This window comes from Oryza sativa, chromosome 3 (assembly GCF_034140825.1).
Source record: "Oryza sativa Japonica Group chromosome 3, ASM3414082v1".
NCBI lineage: Eukaryota > Viridiplantae > Streptophyta > Magnoliopsida > Poales > Poaceae > Oryza > Oryza sativa.
The window spans coordinates 35,665,128-35,684,444 of NC_089037.1; the positions used below are offsets into that span (position 1 = coordinate 35,665,128).

Below are 19,317 nucleotides of genomic sequence, written 5' to 3' on the forward strand. Positions count from 1 at the left end.
TTGACGTAAACTTTCAATTTTGGCGTGGAACTAAACACTAGCCAAGTTCGTTCTGCTAGCTACCGACAACTTTTTACATAGTAACAAGAGGTCTTGTGATAAAAGAAGTTTTTGTTCATTCGTCTGCTGAAATTTCAATTTAAAAATTAATTTTCCTTATTTTCTACTACAGTTTTCATATTCAAACGGTTAGGAATAGAGACGTAAAAGTATTTATCAAAAGACATTTCTGATTGCTTCGATTATTTTTGTAGCGCTCATCCATTGTTTTCCTATATCCAGTCGATCAAACAAGGACGCTTTGCATGAGCCTGAAGAGGTATTAGTACAGTACTACTTGACGTTTCCTTGTCTTTGAAATTTCTTCAGAAACCTGCATCCGTCTGCTTCCATGGCTGATCTGCTGCTTATATAGGCACACCCGCGCATGCATGTCATGCGTGAGGACGCGCTCCTCTTGAGGCCGCCATAGCTTTCTTTAATTTGGGTTTGGTTCATTGATTGGATTGAATTATCCATAACCAGGAATTACTCGAAGAACAACGTTTCTTTACTCTTTGCATACAACATCACCAGAGATACAAGTTATTGACATATGCCAAATTGCCAACGGTTTATGATGAGATAACCCTCAATCCAGCAATGATAAATACCGCAAAGTACCATCACCAGGACAAAATTTCATAAATCAGTTTGGAACAACATGCAGGTAGCAATCCCTGCAAGAATGATACCGAGCCAAATTGAAAATTCCCCAGGACACTTATGCTTCAGCAATATTTGAATTTAAGATATAAGTGCTATGTCAAAATGATTCCAAAATGATGACCAATACATCTGGCCAGTTCTGTACCAATTTCCCACATCTTTCATTCTCTTTCGTATTATGCACTTCTCTCTCAAAAGCGAAGCAAAACTCATGAATACATCACGCAACTACACAAGGTCTCTGTCATTTACTTCAGTAGACTAATTCATCTCGGCTTGTATTTTTTCCTCGGGTGGTGGTGAAACCTACATCCAGGATCACTGGAGAACCGTGACTGTATCTAGTCAGATATGTAATCTGCAATAGCCGACTACTACTGAGTACTGAAAAGAAAAGAACCACGTCGAATTAGACATCAAACTCTTCTCTGAATTTTCTACTTCCTCTGCTACAAAAAATGACCCACCATCCAAATTCTTTTGATACTTCTACTTCCTGGACCTGTCAAAGAAAACAGTGGTAAAATATAATTATCACACTAGCAATAATAAAAAGATCAACAAGGATTAAAATTGCAGCGGAAAAAGAACAATTCTGAACTTTCACAATGAACTACTGTTTCTATTTAAAAGAACTTTCTGACAAGAAGTACATATGTTAACAATTAACGTGCACACGCATCCAGCATTGTGCAAAAATGTGACAGTCATTTTCCAAGAAGTTCAAAAGTACTGGTACAGCAATAGCTACAGTGACCATCCACCAATGGACCCTTTGATATATTTTTTTAAGGAAACTATGAACTCTTGGATTAATTAAAAGCAATAGCCAGTGCCCAACATTATTGGTTTCCTAAAATTCCATTGCTGTTACAAGGGAGCCAAGAATCCCTCTGTTGACAGGTCACAGAAACCACAAGTAGAACAATATTCAGAATGTATTTTCTTTTTCTAACCTTTTCAAAGATCCCGAGCTCTTCTTCTTCTAGGGCTTCTGCTGTTTATAGTAAGTGAATTAGATGCAAGCTCGAGTAACTTTTTTCTTACAGATATGTCAAAGGAGAAAATAAAGTACTAGACTAAGATAAAAAAAAAAAGCATGTGGAAGCCATATCCCAAAACAAGCAGTAAAAACAACAGATATTCTTATCGATACTCGTCAATCCACTCTAGTTCAACCAAATAAACTAAAATACATAGGATGCATTAGAAAAACATTGCATTTTAGTTAATCTTGTTGAATTAGACTAGATCGACGGCTATCCATAAAGTGACTCGCGTCCATCCCTACTCCATAGAGTTCATCTCTACACAACCATAAGAAAGCTAGACAGAAAATAAATAATGAAAATAAGCACAATAGGAACAATGCCTTGTCCACGTGAGCATAAGCTCCACTATTACATAACTAATGAAGACCGACCACAGCAAGACCGTCAAAACAAAACCACATTCAACATCCTAAATTATGGCGGACTCCGTTCTGCGCAGTCATCATATGAAAATGGCAGCAAAACTGTAAAACTAAACAACGCAGCATTCTAGAATACTAATTACAATCAGCTCGTTACTTTATACACGTGACACTATCATAAGTGTTGACCCTGAAAATTGTGAAAAAGTACAGATATAACAATGCAGTAAAAACAGAAGATGCAAGCAACAATTTAACATACTGATCAGTGGAATTCCAGTTGATAACCTTTCATAAACAACAATATGTCCTAAGAAAATCATGACACAACGGAAGGTGATATTGGAAGCTAAAAACTGCATATCTCACTCAATCGTCACAAACATCGTACCCAAGAAGTCACAGACTAAAGTACGAAAAGCTGTCGAAACTAACAAAAGAGACACCGATTTCTACAGCTACAAAAATCTTAGCCCATGAAACAAAGACAGGTCGTCCTAGCATGCAAGACATGAGCAGCAAACTAATGAATAGGAAGGAATCCCACATGAAGAAACATATAAGCAACTGCAATTCCCTAACAGGGCAAACCCATGCAAAGGTGGCGAGTACGAGACACCAATATGTTGCCTCAATTCTACGTTAGATTCATCCAAGATTAACATAGGCAAAAGGTCCGATCAAGACCACCAAGAAACTGCGTAATCAACAACAGCATCCCAAGAACTCAAATGTGCCGAACCAGAACTGGACGCGTGCCGAAAAGCTCACCTCCAGGTACGGCGAGGCGGGGTCATGGGCCGGCGCCTGCAGGACCGCTTCCCGCATCGTCTTCGCGCTCCGGGGTGTACCACAGCGCCCCTGCACCCGCGCTCCGCACCCAACTCAGCGTGGTAGCCGCGGCCACCCTCGGCTCGTTGTACGGCGAGGCGGGGTCATCGGCGGCGAGGACGGTGCGCTCTCGGCGCGCACCCAGGATCACTTCCCGCATCGGCTGCACGTGGGCGCGCGCGCGCCCCCGGGTGTTCCACAGCCCCCCTGCGCCCGCGCTCCGCGCCCAACTCAGCGCCATGGCCGCGGCCACCCTCGGCTAGTTGTGCGGCGAGGTGAGGTCATCCGGCGCGACGACGGAGAGCTCTCGGCGCACGTACAGGACCGCCTCCCGCATCGCCTCCTGCTCCGCAGCGTCCCCGCGCCCCGAGGTGGTGGTCCCGCGCCCCGAGGTGGTGGTCCGCCGCTGCCCCTCGGCCGCCTTCCTCACCGACACCGACACGGCCGTAGTCCTGACCGGCGCGGTTGTGGGCGACAGCGACGACGGCCTTGCTTCCGCGGGGTCAGCCGAAGACGCATCAGCGGTGCGCTTGCTCTTCTCGGCCGACGAGGGTTGCCCCGATCCCTTGGGGATAGCCGGAGACTTACCAGCGCTGCGCTTGCTCTGCCTCGCGGTTGTCGACGACGGCGAGGTCTGCCCTGCTTCCACGGGGGTCTCCGGAGCCTCACCAGCGAGGCGCTTGCTCCGTCTCGCGGTTTTCGAGGTCGGCCCTGCTGTCGCAGCCGCCGGGGGATCCGGAGGCGCACCAGCGAGGCGATTGCTCCGCCTCGCAGTTGTCGGCGATGGCGAGGTCGGCCCTGCTGTCGCAGCCGCGGGGGGATCCGAAGGCGCACCAGCGAGGCGATTGCTCCGCATCGCGGTTGTCGGCGACGACGAGGTCGGCGGTGCTGCCACAGCCGCGGGGGGATCCGGAGGCGCACCAGCGAGGCGATTGCTCCGCCTTGCGGCTGTCGGCGACGACGAGGTCGGCGCTGCCGCCGCAGCCCCGGGGGTAGCAGGAGGCGCACCAGCGAGGCGACTGCTCCGCCTCGCGTTCGTCGACGATGGCCCTGCTTCCGCGGGGTGATCCGGAGGCGCACCAGCGAGGCGCTTACTCCGCCTCGCGGTTGTCGGCGTCGACGACGAGGTAGCCGGAGGCGCCTCAGCGCCGCGCTTGCCCTTCCTGTTCCCCGGCGGGCCGCCCGGTGGCTTCTGGCCGGAGCCGCCGGGCGGGAGGTCGGAACCCTTCATCTCGGGGGCGCTCCGCCGGCGAGGTGTTTGCGGGAATGCGCGGGCGCGGCAAGGCGAGGAGAGGAGAGGGTTTTGGCGCTCGGGGTTGGGTATTTCCTTGCTCCGCCGAAATGTTGGTTTGTTTGGTGGGATGCTTTGCTTCGTCGGGGTGTGGGGCTCGTTTTGTGGGGGCCACGTTTAGGGAGGGGGAACGGCGTGACGTGACTTTCTTTCTTGCTTTCACATTTTCTTGTGTAGGTCGTGGATGCCGCTGACATGTGGGCCCAACTGTCCTCTTATGTCAGGGTGGCGGTTTACGGGAGAGGATCACGTTACTCTTGCGTCTATGTATACGTAGTAGTAGGAGTAATATGCTGTTTTTAGATCCAAAGTTTGTATCCAAACTTCAGTTCTTTTCCATCACATCAACCTGTCATACACACAACTTTTCAGTCACATCATCTTTAATTTCAACCAAAATCTAAACTTTACGCTGAACTAAACACAGTCATAGTTGCTTGAAATTAGTTGAAACATTTTAAGGTGGGGTTCTTGATTTGGGGGGCTTTTAACTATTTTCCACTTTTAGATTTGGCAAATAACTATTTGCCACCCCTATCTCAATGACACGTGGGTCCACATGTGTCTATGACATGTGGGTCCAGTGTCAAAAAGTTAATTGCCACATCTAAATGTGGCAAATGGTTAAATATCTCTTAATTTGGGACATGAGATTCTAAAATAATTAGAGGATACCGCGCTGCTGCGGAATATTTGTATTAAAATAAAATTTAAAAATTCAAGTACACTTTGTGTGATAAAAAAAAGTAAGAAAAGAAGGGAAATAGAGGCTAAAATTCTGGATGATATTGTAGCAACTTTTGCAAGGAATATAATAATAGCAATGCTTCACTTTGAGTACATTGAGAGTTTGAGATCTCATATAAAACACCACCATAGTGCTTGACAGAAAATAGGATCATATTTAAGCACGGTGAACAAAATAGGATAAGGTTAATGGCAAAGAGCAAGCTTGTTATCTGTTGCAGAGGTAAGAGTTGAGGGCCCCTTTAAATCGTAGGATTGAGAAAACGTATGAATAGGAAAAACGTAGGATTTTGATAGGAATGTAAGTGTAAAACAGAGGATTGCAAAACGCAAGAAAAACACAGGAATGACCGTTTGATTGAACCACAGGAGAAACACAGGAATTGGATGAGAGATATAGACTCAAAGGAAAGTTAGCAAGAGGTTGAAGCTCTTGCTAAATTTCCTCCAAAATCTCTATAGGATTGTCCATTCCATAGTAATTTCAAAGGATTAAATATGATTCAATCCTTTGTTTCAAAGGGCTTTATAAGAAATTTTCCTATAGGATTAAAATCCTCTAAAGGCCCATTTGAATCGTAGGAATGAAAAAAACACAGGAATAGGAAAAACACAGGATTCTAACAGGAATACAATTGTAAAACAGAGGATTACAAACACACAGGAAAAACACAGGAATAGCCGTTTGATTGGACCATAGGAAAAACGCAGGAATCGGATGAGAGAGATAGACTCAAAGGAAATGTTCCAACAGGTTAGACCTCTTGCTAACTTTCCTCCAAAATGTGCATAGGATTACACATTCCATAGGAATTTTAAAAGATTGGATAGTATTCAATCCTTTATTTCAAAGGTCTTCATTGGATTTTTTTTCCATAGGATTGAAATCCTCCAAAAATCCTACATTTTCCTACAAATCAAAGGGGCCCTAAAATTCTATGTTTTTTCTCCAAATCAAAGGGGCCCTAAATGGTTTTTTATGTATTTTTTCTCAACTACTGTAGCTTGCTATTCCGAAACTCAGTTTATTATTGATCAAAAGCTAACTTCCAAATCTATGGGGCAAGGAGAAGAACAATAAGAGCTAACTTCCAAATCCAGAGCCTGAAGAATCACACAAAAAGAACTCTGAATGAGAGCACCGTGTTGCATATATGATAAAAAAAATCTCCATCTAGGTCATTGCTTCATTGAATCATACAGTTGCCTGTGTATTCTCATAGAGTTGACCAAGGATCACCATACTTTTTGATATATTGGGAATTATCTGCAATTATTTTTTATCTTACTCCCTCCGTTTTATAATGTAAGTCATTCTAGTATTCCTACATTAATATTGATGTTAATGAATCTAGACATATATATCTATCTTGATTCATTAACATCACTATGAATGTGGGAAATGTTAGAATGACTTATATTGTGAAACGGAGGAAGTATCATTTAGTATCTCAAGTCCGCAAGATAAATCATGTTTACAAAATGAGCTGTATATAAAATCATTGATTCACTAAATGTTGCTTAGTGATAAAAATTATTTGTAGTCATGTAGTGCAAATACTGTTGTACAGGGAAAATAAAAAGGGACTGATTTGGGATACTGAATTCGGTTGAAAATTGATATATAATTGAATCGAAGAAATTAGTGTGACTACTCAATTAGCATCAATCAAGATGTATTATAAAAAGATTTAGCTGAATGGGGAAAGAACTTACGCTGGAACATCTGAGATCAGCAAGCAGTGGAAGTGGAACAACCCCTTTGTTGGCCGAGCAGATCAATCCAGGGATCTGTGTATGGAGGAGAAGCTTCTTGCTGGTCGAGCAGATCGATCCAGCTTGTTGGCTGAGAAGATCGATCCAGCTGCTGTGTATATCATCATACATAAATAAGATGGGAAAGAAAGGCCGGAGTAATGCAAGCGACCGTTTGAAAACATGAAGAATTGAAGATGAATAGACGGGACTAATTTCTTCGGGCAGTTTAATTCAGTTTCTTGCCCTGTGCGGCCACTGATGCTTCCGTTTCTTCATGCACACGCCTAGGAGGCGAAGAGGTTGGGAGGCGGGTGCTTGGGGGCGCGGGAAGGCAGCTGCGGCACAGGGGTGCGACATCGCGGGGAGAAGGGGAAGTGGCGACTACAGCGCCGGAGCCACGGGAGGCGATGCGGCCGTGAGGCGGGGTCCACCTGTGGCGTTGGTCGCTCCGAGGGCGCTACGGAGATGCAATGAGGATCCTCGAGATGTAATCGAACGGCTGAGAACTAAATAATGACGTGGCTTAACCACAGCTCAGGAAATTGCACTTAGTGGGGATGACTTGTACAGATATATAGGATTCCATTTCTACAATCTATGTTACATCCTTAAATAACTTCATTTATATCATACTCCCTTTATCCTAATTTAATCATTATATTTACAAACGACGCTAAGACCAAGACAAGAAAACATTGTTCCTTTTAAAATTAAACATCATTGATCAAAGTGTTATTCTATACATGAATATGAGGCATGCAATGATGCCATTTATCACTGCACAGATAAGCGAACAAACATACAGCAATATCATTTACTCCTACATACAAAACGAATAGACATGAAACAATAGTATTTTATTTCTACACATACAAACTTATAGACACAAGTTATATAATGATCAATTTGGTAACACCCAAAAAAATCTTAGAGGATGATCAAATTGGGATGAAAAGAGTATCTCCTTATCCATCCTCGAGCTATATTTGCAAGTGCAACTTAAAGGTATGTTTGGGGCGGGCTTAAGATTTTGAGAAGCAGTTGATTGATAACCAGCTTCTGAGAATCTAGAAAAACTGGATTTTCCAGCTTCTGACTTTTAGTTTATTTTCTGGATTGTACAACTATAGGTTCTCAGAATCTAAATCAAAAGTTATACTATTTATGGGAACTTCTGATTCTAGGTGAAGCTGTAGCAGTTAGAAGCTCCCCCAAACAAGCCCTTAGTTGGGTTAGTAAGGCCCTCTTTGTTTAGGCTTAGGCTTATTGGCTTAGACTTTTAAGTCAGCTTATTGGCTTATATGATTTATAAGCCAGTGAATTTAATATCCTAAGTTTAGTGGTGGAGTCATACATCTATCTCATATAAGCCAAAAAAAACTTCTCCAACCTAGCTTTTGGCTTAATAGTGTAAGAGTGGCTTATGGCTTCAAAAAAGCCAAACGAAAAAGCTGCTTGTTTGTTTAGGCTTAGACATTTTGGCTTATAAGTTGGCTTATAAGCCTAAACAAAGAGGACCTAAGTAGCACGGAAAATATAGTGGAATTTATGTATAGCAACTTTTAGTTATGAATCTAAATAATATTTTGGAACGGGGAGTATTAATTATTATAAACTTAAAGAACGAATTATTTATTAAAAAAACTTATGTATAGTTTTTTTTTCATAAAATGCACGTACCGTTTAACCCTTTTTATTTGAGAAATCGATTTTGAAATTTAAAATTTGATTCTCAAAGAATGATTTGGTTTTTTTTTGTTTCTCTTTTGAAAAGAGAGGCGAACAACGAATATGACTGAAAAAAAGCCTTAAAATCAATATTAATTGAACTTCTATAATTCATTATCACCCAACCAAGTAGGCACTAGATAAATATTTTCTTTTTAAAATAGTTAAAATGTTTTCATCCCTAACCTCTGCCATAAGGCACATGGCCGATAAAAAATTAATGAGATGTTTGTATCGTCAATGGTATCAAAATATTTATTTGTGATCGCAGATTTCGTATCGAACATAAATTACAAGCATTCATATGATGTTGGTTTCCTTTAAAATGTGCTGCACATTTGCCTTAAGATTTTCAAAAACAATTTGAAACCCCGATAACAAGCAAAGGTATCCTAGAGAATCACATTTCTACACATGTTATGGTGTTGTGCATACATCTTCGGCCTTCAAAGAGTTATGAAATGTTATACTGAGCCTCTATCATGGACCAGAAAAAAGGCAACATATGTGCACTTGAAACGCTGTTACAGACACCACCCAATGTGGTTCAAGTTTCTTCAGGCAAAATCCTGGCTCGTCATTGCACTCGACTACTGTTACTAGTATTGATGAATAACACGAAGTACAAACTAATTTGATTAATTTTCCTCATGAAGCAACAAATCCTGAGAGGAATTCCAGTATGACATCATCCAAGAGATCACCATGTAACATCCTGGCTATATGCCATCCCACCATGTTGATGCCCTCACCGAATTCCAGCCATTCTGGATCAAGAATCTTGTCATCAGGATGTGCTACAGCAAGCTCTTCCTGCTGCCTGACCATTGTTTGCCATACAACCTCAACAGGTCCTTCAGGGCCCCAAACAGGGCAGCAATTTCTACTCAACTTTGCCCACGGATGCGTGTCGATGCATGGTGCGAGGATCTCAGAAAGAACAGAATTCGCAAGATCAAACAGAAGCCTCCTTTGTGGTCTTGGCCATGTAGCAACCTTGCTGTACTTCCCCTCAAGCTTGTCGAAGACATGAGGACCAACAAGGTAACCAGAAGATTGCCATGACTTGAACAAGAGCTGTGAGTCCGCGACTATCACACCGGAGCTTATAAGTATGTCAAGTAGATAAGAGAATTCCTTTTCCTCCTCAACTTCAAATGCTTCAAGAGACTGGTCAGAAGAATCATTGTCATTGTCGCTGGACAAGGATACTTCTTGCTCATATCGGAGCTCACAGCCATATATTTGTTTATCGATGCCTGAGGCCAACATAAAAGATTCAACAATCAATTTAGTGCTCTGAAAGTTCATTGATCAGAGGCAATGAACATTTCATAACTAGTAAAACATTCAACTGGGTAGAAAATTCCTTTTTAAGAGTATGTTAATTACAAACTAAATTAGTTAAACTAAAATCCTTTTCAGTGTATGCTAATTACAAACTAGTTAAATTAAAGGGCTGAACTTTGAACTTTCCAACTTTTAACTCAGTGATACTACAAAAGAAATTTATCATTAGTTAGTTAACTAGTCATATTTACTAGATAGCAAATGCCTTTCTAGAGTATGTTAATCACGAATGATGCTCCAGTCATGTGCTATAGACTACAGAAATGGTTTAGCTTAATTTCATAAATATTTGTATCAACTTCAACATTGTTAGGATAGCTGATAAACGCAGTACAGACTTCTCCTTTGAAGCAATAAAATTCTTTTATGAAGAAGGGAATGTTTCTTTGTTCCAAATGGTGCTGGTCTGTCTCACTTACTAGGCATGACTTGCGAGTCATTTTTTAAGTATCCAGAACAACAACTGTCTTCATCAGTTGGAGGCTCAAGAATAGACACTGGGCTTGGTCGGTCAACCTCTTTCAAGCTTCTACGAGACTTTGCCGCACAAGTATGATCAGAAATAGTTATGGCTTCATATACACCGCAATGGAAAGGCGATGCTGAAACCTGAAAGGGGGAGCACTGGGTGAGTGGTAACCACAAATTTATGCATATAGTATGACAACACCAGACGTTTTAAGGCTCCAAAGATGTCAACAAATGAAAATTGGTTAACTCCCAGTTCATCATTATATTGGACAAAATGAAGGCTAAGTAAGGTATTGCAGTATGTACACAAACCAAGTACTTAGTACCATACTAGAATAGCACATGTCCGCACTCAAGAAAAACTTAAACAAAGAAGCCATACTATTGATAAAGAAGAAAAATTAAGAAAAGAGCAATGTCTATGTTTCTGGGTTCACAGTAGAGTGTACTTTCTTAAGTGCTTACTGCTTTGAAAAACATAAGAAAGAAGCGATCTAATGTTAAACAAAAAAAAGGAAATAAGAAATGATACAGGAACAGCAATTGAACCCTTTTTAAAATTAAAATTAGAGTAAAAATAAATGTTTAAGTTTATTAATAACTTCATAGTAGAGCATTCTTGTCATTTCAGAAAATTCATGATCCTTGAAATAAGAAAAATACCATGAAAGTACGCCAGATTGAAGCAAATTTCCCCCAACTAACTCTCTTTCTGTTTTGGATTACTGAAATGTAAGGGCCTACTGACCTTTTGTTCCCCAGATAATCGTGATCCAAACGAAGAATGCACTGTTTCAGTAGGTTTTCTCAACAAGTCTTCATCTGTTGTGAAAAGTACTTTCTCATTTATGCAGGCAAAAGTTGAAAAGTCATCAGTTAAATGCCATGAGTTGTTTCTGGTATTATCATAAGAAGGGAAAGAAGATCTATGTTGCTCCAAGGTGTGATATCTTGCACAAGAAGCATTCCTCAAGTCATCTTGGGTGGGACTTGAAATTTGCTGCCGTGTTGGTTTATCCCAGAAAGAATCGAAGTGAAACTGACCACTGTTGTGACTAATTGATGTATTTGAGAAAAAAATATCGTGAGGGGACCTTTCACAGGAAGAATTCTTGTCCAACAAACTGTGAGGAGGCAATCGAGGTGCATGCTTTGGCAACACTATAAAGCATCCTTCCTTGTCATTGTTGTTGCCCCGGTTAAGTTTATTGTCTTGAATCTGCACATGTGAGTCTGAATCCCTCTTCAACCTCTCTGAATCAGATAAAGCAAACATCTCTGCAAGAGTTTTTGAACCAATGGCACCTTCCTCATACTTGCGGCGGATTTTCCAGGGTGAGCTATTTGATGATGACCTGTTGCTTTTTCTGGAGTTAACTTCACTGCTAACACACTTCTGAGATGATCCAGTGTTATCCGTATCCACTGTGTTATATTGATCAAGTGATGAATCTTGTCGCTTTAACAGTGAATCTACAGCATTGCTAGTCAAGTGTCTTTCTCCTTTTATTCTAGGCACATTAATATCTTTAGTGCCTAAAAGATTTTGCGAACCCCTGTTCGTAGTAGAAAACTCAGCCTGCTTCATCTTTCTCCTGAAATTCTTATTGACATCAGAGGGTTCTGGTGTAGAAAAGGCATTACCTGAATGTTGGACTTCCCCTAAGCCTAGCTCCAGAACAACAATTTCTTTAAGTGAAGAGTTACCTAAACCAACAGGGTACTTCCTGAAAGTACTTGAAGTACTATCTTTCTCATATCGATAATTTGGGGAACAATTCACATCATAGGGGTGCTTCTCAAACAAAGGATTATTTATCTCTAGCGAGTTCAAGCGATCAAAACCATCTTGGTTCACTACATTGTTATCAAATGTTTCATCGCCGTAGGGAGACTTTGATGGCATAAGCTTTCTTAGCTTTAATGCACTTCGCTTCAAGCTTGGCAACCCTTTAGGGAAATTATGTGATCTCTCTTTCGTGACGGCCTCTTGTGGTTCCTCTGACACTTCGAATACATCCTTGAATTCCTGGTGCTGATTGTGGGCTACATAAGCAGGTGGCAACACATCAAGTCCCATCAGTTTTGCAATCACACTAGGTGATGGTCTCCTGTGCTCCAATTCCTTCAACTGATCCTTCCCGACAAGTGTTTTGGTTGGACAGCTGTTATTTCTTCGTGGCCTGCACTCCTTGTACCGATGCTCAAGCTACAAAAGTTATTAAAAACAAAAAAGGATACATATTTCTCAATCTTTACTTTTGACATTTCATCGCAAGAGCAATACAATGAAAGAGAAAGAATTAACTCACTGAAATCTGTTCCATCTTGGAGATTACTGTATGGAGGATCAGTTGAGATAAAATGTTGCTACATCATCCCACAGGTGAAGAGAACTTCTGCCTACACATATTCATGGAACATTTATAAAGTTATGGGGGTTCTATACTTCTATACAGAGAGAAAACTAATAAATGCGCATAAATTTTCCCTTAACTAATGAATGCTCGCAGAGAGCATCTTGTGCTGAACTGAACATCACAAATCACAACACAACAAACTGTCCCAAGAACATAGAGCGCACTAGATCTCCAAGTACAACGCCAATATTTCTTGCCTAAAGCAATTCAATTAAATCAGTAGTACTAGAACAAAAAAAATAATAATAATATCATCAAAATAATAATAATATCCCATAATGGATAATGCATACCATAACAAAGTCCTCAAGATACACATAGACCCACCCAACTATTGCATTTAAACGCACTTTCTACGCAATACGCATCAAAAGGCCAGGGACGGACCTAACGTGGGGCTCCCCAATATTATTATTATTATGATTATTATATCTTTTGGGAAACAAAGTGCTACTATTCCTAGACAGGTTAAGGCAAAGGAGGAAAAAAGAAAAAAGCTTCCAGATCCAGAGGAGATGCAGAGGTTAATTTAAACAGGGAAAAAAAAGGTTAGGACCGTGTAGAAAGAGAGATGAGAAAGAGGATGCCTCACGCGTGGGTGCTCAATGCAGCGGCGGAAGAAGATGCCGCCGCCAGTCGTCGGAGGGAGATCGGCGCAGGCGGCGGCGGGCGAGTCAAAATCGCCAGCCGACGTGGGGACGGGAGGATCCTCGTCGAGTCGGGAGGGGAGGAGAGGGGAGTAGTGAGTGAGTGTTGTTGGCGGTCCCGGTATTCATTCAATTACGGTCTGAAAAAATTAATGATTCAGGCCGTGATCACTCATAATTACGGACGGGATTTGGTGGTAGCACTCGTACCAGTAGCTGCCCAATTGCATTAATGGGTAAAAATAAATTCATCATTTTCCTTTCTGGCAGAAGGGTAGGAACTAGGAAGACAAGATGGGCCTTAGAATACCATTCCAGAAAGTATATTTTGTCTCCCTTAACTATAGCCCGGGTAAGATTAATGTTCCCCAACCATAAAACCAGGTATTTCATGCTTCCAATTAGTGAAACTGGTGCAAAAGGAGTTTTGGAGGCAGTTTCATCTTACATGGCTTGTTGACTGTGGCGGAGCCAGAATAAAATTATAGCGGGGCTAAACCAAAGTGGCCAATAAAAATTGAAACATGTCTCATATAAATTGGCTATATTTCTAATACATAGTATAAATATATAGATTAGAATTTTAGGAATATTATGGGGGCTCTAATGGTATATTAGGGGTAGGGGGTTCTAAAGACCCCCCCCCCCCAGCCCCCACGTTGTCTCTGCCGCTGCTTGTTGACTTGATCCACTCGGCTGAGTCAGCATGTGGGCTTACGTCTCACCCGTTTTGTGTTTAGAGGGCAAGAATCATACTCAGATCATAGTCGAGAGAGCAAATTAATGTCTCTCAATCACAAAACCGAATATTTCACGATCCCAACTAATGAAACCGGTGCAAAAGGAGTTTTTTTTTGAGAGCTCTCCACTTTGAGAACAAGCTGTAGTAACTGAACATACGTGCAAACGCACTCCACCACGCACACACACTCCACACACGCACCCCTACACGCATGCTAGACCTATCAACTATACACACATGTGCTAATGAGATACACAAAGCTACCTAAGGACCTTGTGCGTGACGAGGACGTCACTCTATTATTGTGGCGTTGGCACGGGAGAGCTGGAAATTTATTTGGGAATAAATCCCGGTGAGACGCGCGGGTGATGATCCCAGGGATCGAACCCGCACGGGCTGCTCGCTCACCAGCAATGCTAGCCAACCGAGCAACGCTCGGTTCTCAGTGCAAAAGGAGTTTTGGGGGCGGTTTCATCCGATATGGCTCGTTGACTTGATCCACTTAGCTGAGTTAGCACGTGGACTCACGTCTCACCCATTTTTGCGCTTAGATGGGAAACAATCATACTCGGATCATAGTTGAGAGAGTCAAAGTATACTTTATATTTCCTACCATCCCGTCAGGGGACCCAAAACACCCGGCCCCTCCGACTAGATGTGGCCCAACCCAACTCGTGGCCACGTCTCGCCGTGCATTTCAGCCGCTCTTGCCGTGCCACGCCCACTCCCACCCATTTCACAGGACGCGCGCGGCGCGCAACGGCTGGCCTCTCGCGCGACGCGAGGCGCGCGCCGATGCCAACTTGGCGAGGCGAGCAACGGGGCGCGTGGAGTTGGTGGCAATGGAGGCGTACGCGTGGTGTGGATAAGCCGCTTGTGGCCGCCTCACACACCCGCTCTCCTCCACCACACGCCGCCCAATCACCACCTCATATACCTCGCGATCCCTCTCACCGCCGATCGATCGAGACGACGCATCACCCATCTCATTCTCATCATCGTCGCGTGAGAGAGAGCTAGAGCTGAGCTAAGAATCATGGCTTCGGTGGGATTCGGGAGCAGAGTGGCGGCGGCGGGCGTGGCGCCGTCGGCGTCGTCGTCGTCGGCTGGGCGGAGGCGGCCGTCGCGGGTGGCGATGGCGGTCGGCGCCACGAGGGGGAAGCCGGCGCCGGCGGAGGAGGAGAAGAGCCTCGCCGACTTCATCTTCGGCTTCATCTTCAAGAAGGACCAGCTCGTCGAGACCGACCCGCTGCTCAACAAGGTCGACGGCGCGCCGCCCTCCGGCTCCACTGTCTCCCGGAAGGCCCCCGCCAAGAAGCCCGCGGCGAGCGCCGCCGACGAGGAAGGCGGCGGCGGCGGCTTCAACCTCGGCGCCCTCTTCGCCAAGAAAGGCTGAAGAATCCTTTCGAATTCTACGTACGTATATACTCCAACGCAGAGCGTCAGCTTGCCTACACGATCGATGTATTACCCTCCTCCTCATCAAACAGTTTGATTCAAACTCCAAGCTTAATTTGGAGGATGATTTGCGTATACGTAGCAACATGTGAGGTGTGACTCAAAAGTGATTAATTTTTTATGTGAAAATGTGGTTTATATACTTCATACAACACACATCATTTGTTATTTCTTTTCAACTCAACATGGATGAATGGATTAAAAGGGTTAAGCCTGCTGATCATGTTGTGTTTTGTCTCACAAAGCATATGGTAAAAGATTGTGTATGTTAACTTAGTGCCTACGTGTGAGGTGTGGTCCAAAGTGATTTTTGACGTGATAATGTGGTATACTACATCATTTCTTGTTCTTTCCAATTCAGTGTGAGGAGGATTAAAAGGGTTAAACCTGAATACCTGATGACATTGTTTTTTCTTATCTTACATACATATACTCCAATTTGGAGTGAACTTTTCTGTCAAGAAAAAAAATAGCAACTTTAGGTGTTGGTATGAAACTATGAATCAAATAATCTGGAGAGTTTTGCACAAAGATTGGCAGCCTCATCTTCACATGATCCCTCCGGCCGGCCTAGAGCCCGCTTGATTGGCGACTCAGATTGGAAGCACCAAGCCTTTTCTTTTATTTTGCACAATTTTTTTCTGTTCAACTTCATGAGCAGACAGATTGCAGAGAGTTCCAACCGGTGGCTAGTTTTGCAGAATGCTTTCTGCCTCACCACAATTATAGACCAAAACTGAACGCATACACAAAGTGTGTAACCTTATGAACAAGGACTATGCACAAAACCCATGAATGATCCACCAAAAAACAATTGAACATTGACCATATCTCTTTACAGTATATAATTGTTGATAGGTAAAGCGGCAGTGAGACCTCTTCATGTCATAAATACACATTAGGACATTTTTGCCTTTGCAAAGAATATCCCAGCAAAAAGACCTGTTAAGTACAATCAGGAGACATGTTATGTATACACACATTCATAAAGAAAATTAGACAGCAATTCAGCAGTGATGAAGCAAGTACTCACCAAAAATTATGCTAAACAAATTTTCAACACTCACTGGTACGTTGAAAAGCAAGATACCAGCCACCGAAATAGGTATCTTGTTCAGTGAACCAACAAGGCTGAAAACGGAAACCAAATAAAAAAAAATATCAACATGTAGTCAACTTTGCTGGAGTGACAACTATGCAAATATTATTTTAATGCAAATGCAAACATGTTTTATTGGCAACTTGAAGGAAGAGAGTTAGTAGTATCATATCACCTGTAAGTTGTTGGGCCAGTCCGATGTAAAAACCACACAGATGAGAAGCTAATTGCCAGACCTAGCAAACCACTAGCTGTTGCAAAAGCCCAGAACATAGGATCTCTAGTAACTTCACTGCAGATGAGAGGAAAACATCGTGTATAAGTACAAATGGAGAAGCATGGACAACAACCAATTCTGCCTTTGCAGCAACAGTTACAGGAGAAATCTAACATCAGGGTTCTCCCCTGATGTATTCCCGTTAAAAAACAACATGTGGAAACAACGAAAAGTTCATTGATCATCTAACTTCATATTCAAGTTGATTGCAATAGGCTGAAGCTTCATTTATGAGCAAAAACAGAACATCTTATTTATCGAAACGAAGCCAAGTTTAGAAGCAGAGTAGATGTACAGCAAGATTTTCATATGTCCTTTTGTGTTACTTGCATAACTGGTAAATTTTAGGGCAGATTACTTTTGAATGGTTAGGTTGGGAGTGAAGATTGAGTTCTTACACTTCATAAACGTATTGCCATTCGTCGAAGATAACAATCAAAATGAGTGCTAAAGGTATGGAGAGCGCATTGTTAAGTAACACCATAGAAACTTCATTGAGGGAACCGGATTTTGTTGATTGTTTGGCTACATCCATCACACGTCTTAGTGTAAGCTGTAACAAGAAGTAGGAAAATTATGTACAACCCATGTGACTAGTAGGAGGAACAAGAGAACTGAAGGATTAGAATACTTCCCAAAAAAAATCTGCTAAGAAGTTCATCAATATATTAATTGTAAAGAGGCTTGCAAAGTTGCAATATACTGTGGATGCAAAAACTATGATCAGAAAATTCGACTAACCGAGTAGCCTGCTGTCAGAAAGCAATTGAAAAGTTGCCACATGTAGCCAACCGGATGGAAAGAAAGATCTGTAATCCCCCCACATACAGCTGATATAACCTGCATAGCACAACAGAGATAAGCACCTGCTCAGTTCAACAACTATGCTGTTAAGGTGTAAAGTTCTTAATACAGGCCAACAATTACATAATTAGCTAATATTTGGAAGTAAACAAGAGGCACGTGGAGCAGAAAAGGACATACCATTAGACACAAGGCAGCCCAAACCTTTTTGTTCTGACCCTTCCTGAAAATATATATTTCTCCAACAGCTGTCAAAATGTTTGTCATGTTCTTTAATATCGTCACCATTGCAACATTTATGTACTTCAAACTGAAAAAACAGGAATATATAGCTCTGTTATACTTTGTGCAATATCATAAAAATAAAGTTCATTTGGATTTTGGATATTGGAGCTTTAGGGTGATGGACCGATTGTCATATATCATGTCGAAGAATTACGTACCTGTACATTCCAGTTACTAACATCCCAACAAAAATAAGATTCACTGGAATCCAGACTTTAATCAACTTCCATGTAAGTTTCTCCGTTGAAATCACACCAAAGAGCTCAAGTACCAGAAGAATTATCACGCTTATAAGATTCTGAGCCACAAAAACAGCCATGATCAGATCGATGATAGAACTTGTTTGCCAATGCAACCATAACATCACAAATGCATATGAATGCCGTTATGTGTAAGCCACTGAACTAATAACCAACTCACTGTGAATTTGTGATTACTTCAATGTCGGTTTGTGATTACGTCAGAGTGAATTTGTGATTACCTGGTACAGCATAAGCGATATGCCAGCATTGAAATTATAGTTGGAGAGTACAACTTTGTTGAGCAATATCATACTGCAAGAGGCAATACAGTAACAAATCCCCGAGAGTAGAGGTCCAGTTTTGTTTCCCCACTTGCTTTGCTGCTTCTGAATTAAGCTGTCAAAAACGTCAGAAGTCTTCCTCGACAACCTGGAAAATAGCATTCAAAACAATCCACCAGTCAATTTCTCCTTCCTTCCATATGAAGCTGAGACACAAAGAAAACAAGTAGTACTACTAAATTAGATTAGATTACTTGTTGGAAGCCGCTTTCCTGGCGACATTGGCGGCGACCTTGATGATGGAGTTGTTCTTCTGCTTGAGGAAGCCGTGGATGATCTTGTAGACGGAGGCGTCGGCGTTCTTGACTGCGACGGCGGCGACGCTGGTGTTGGGGGACTTGGCCTCCTCGATGTCATCGTACTCGGGCCTGTAGTCCAGCGACATGGACGCCGCACCTGCAAACGCGAGAGCAGTCACTCACTCACTCACAGCTCACTCACCATGTCAGACCTGAGATCGAACAGCAAGCGAGCCGCCATTGCCGTTACCTGGAAGAGATCCTCGGAAGCAGAGGAGGGAAGAACACGGAGATGATGAGTCGATGGGGGGAGAGGGGAATGGGAGGAGATGCTAAAATGGAGGAAGGGGGAGATGCCTTTCGACGGCATGAAGGGGCTTGGAGACGACGCAAAGAGGATGAGGCGGTGGAGGCCGCGGGGGGTCAACGGATCGGGGCGCGGCGGCGTGCGGCGGAAGGGAGGCC

General features: G+C 42.7%; 4 protein-coding genes across 6 annotated transcripts; 1 reads left to right on the top strand and 3 right to left on the bottom strand.

The window, feature by feature from the left end:
* Positions 1-907: 907 nt before the first annotated feature.
* LOC4334636 (predicted GPI-anchored protein 58) lies at positions 908-7,182 on the bottom strand. Of its 2 annotated transcripts, XM_015774531.3 has the most exons (4): positions 6,708-7,182; positions 2,894-4,593; positions 1,665-1,702; positions 908-1,210 (listed from the first exon to the last, which is right to left on the bottom strand). In XM_015774531.3, exon 2 carries the CDS (start codon positions 4,182-4,184, stop codon positions 3,213-3,215), a length of 972 nt encoding a protein of 323 aa, XP_015630017.1. In that variant the 5' UTR covers positions 4,185-4,593; positions 6,708-7,182; the 3' UTR covers positions 908-1,210; positions 1,665-1,702; positions 2,894-3,212. The 2 variants fall into 2 exon arrangements, with proteins under 2 accessions (XP_015630017.1, XP_025879592.1); XM_026023807.2 differs by lacking the exon at positions 6,708-7,182 and having other exon boundaries at positions 1,665-1,705; positions 2,894-4,329.
* A 1,670-nt stretch (positions 7,183-8,852) lies between these two features.
* LOC4334637 (uncharacterized) lies at positions 8,853-13,462 on the bottom strand. 2 transcript variants are annotated; one of them, XM_015773594.3, is made up of 5 exons: positions 13,311-13,462; positions 12,611-12,697; positions 11,047-12,507; positions 10,247-10,436; positions 8,853-9,736 (listed from the first exon to the last, which is right to left on the bottom strand). In XM_015773594.3, the coding sequence occupies exons 2-5, from the start codon at positions 12,623-12,625 to the stop codon at positions 9,126-9,128; spliced, it is 2,277 nt and encodes a 758-aa protein (XP_015629080.1). In that variant the 5' UTR covers positions 12,626-12,697; positions 13,311-13,462; the 3' UTR covers positions 8,853-9,125. The 2 variants fall into 2 exon arrangements, with proteins under 2 accessions (XP_015629080.1, XP_015629079.1); XM_015773593.3 differs by having other exon boundaries at positions 12,611-12,701.
* A 1,607-nt stretch (positions 13,463-15,069) lies between these two features.
* Positions 15,070-15,783, top strand: LOC4334638 (uncharacterized). Its single transcript, XM_015773373.3, has one exon. It carries the CDS (start codon positions 15,144-15,146, stop codon positions 15,501-15,503), a length of 360 nt encoding a protein of 119 aa, XP_015628859.1. The 5' UTR covers positions 15,070-15,143; the 3' UTR covers positions 15,504-15,783.
* LOC107275930 (GDP-mannose transporter GONST1) lies at positions 15,423-19,317 on the bottom strand. The gene is made up of 10 exons (XM_015773371.3): positions 19,103-19,317; positions 18,808-19,009; positions 18,512-18,701; positions 18,189-18,328; positions 17,926-18,055; positions 17,683-17,781; positions 17,340-17,494; positions 16,840-16,956; positions 16,599-16,696; positions 15,423-16,507 (listed from the first exon to the last, which is right to left on the bottom strand). Exons 2-10 carry the CDS (start codon positions 18,996-18,998, stop codon positions 16,464-16,466), a joined length of 1,164 nt encoding a protein of 387 aa, XP_015628857.1. The 5' UTR covers positions 18,999-19,009; positions 19,103-19,317; the 3' UTR covers positions 15,423-16,463.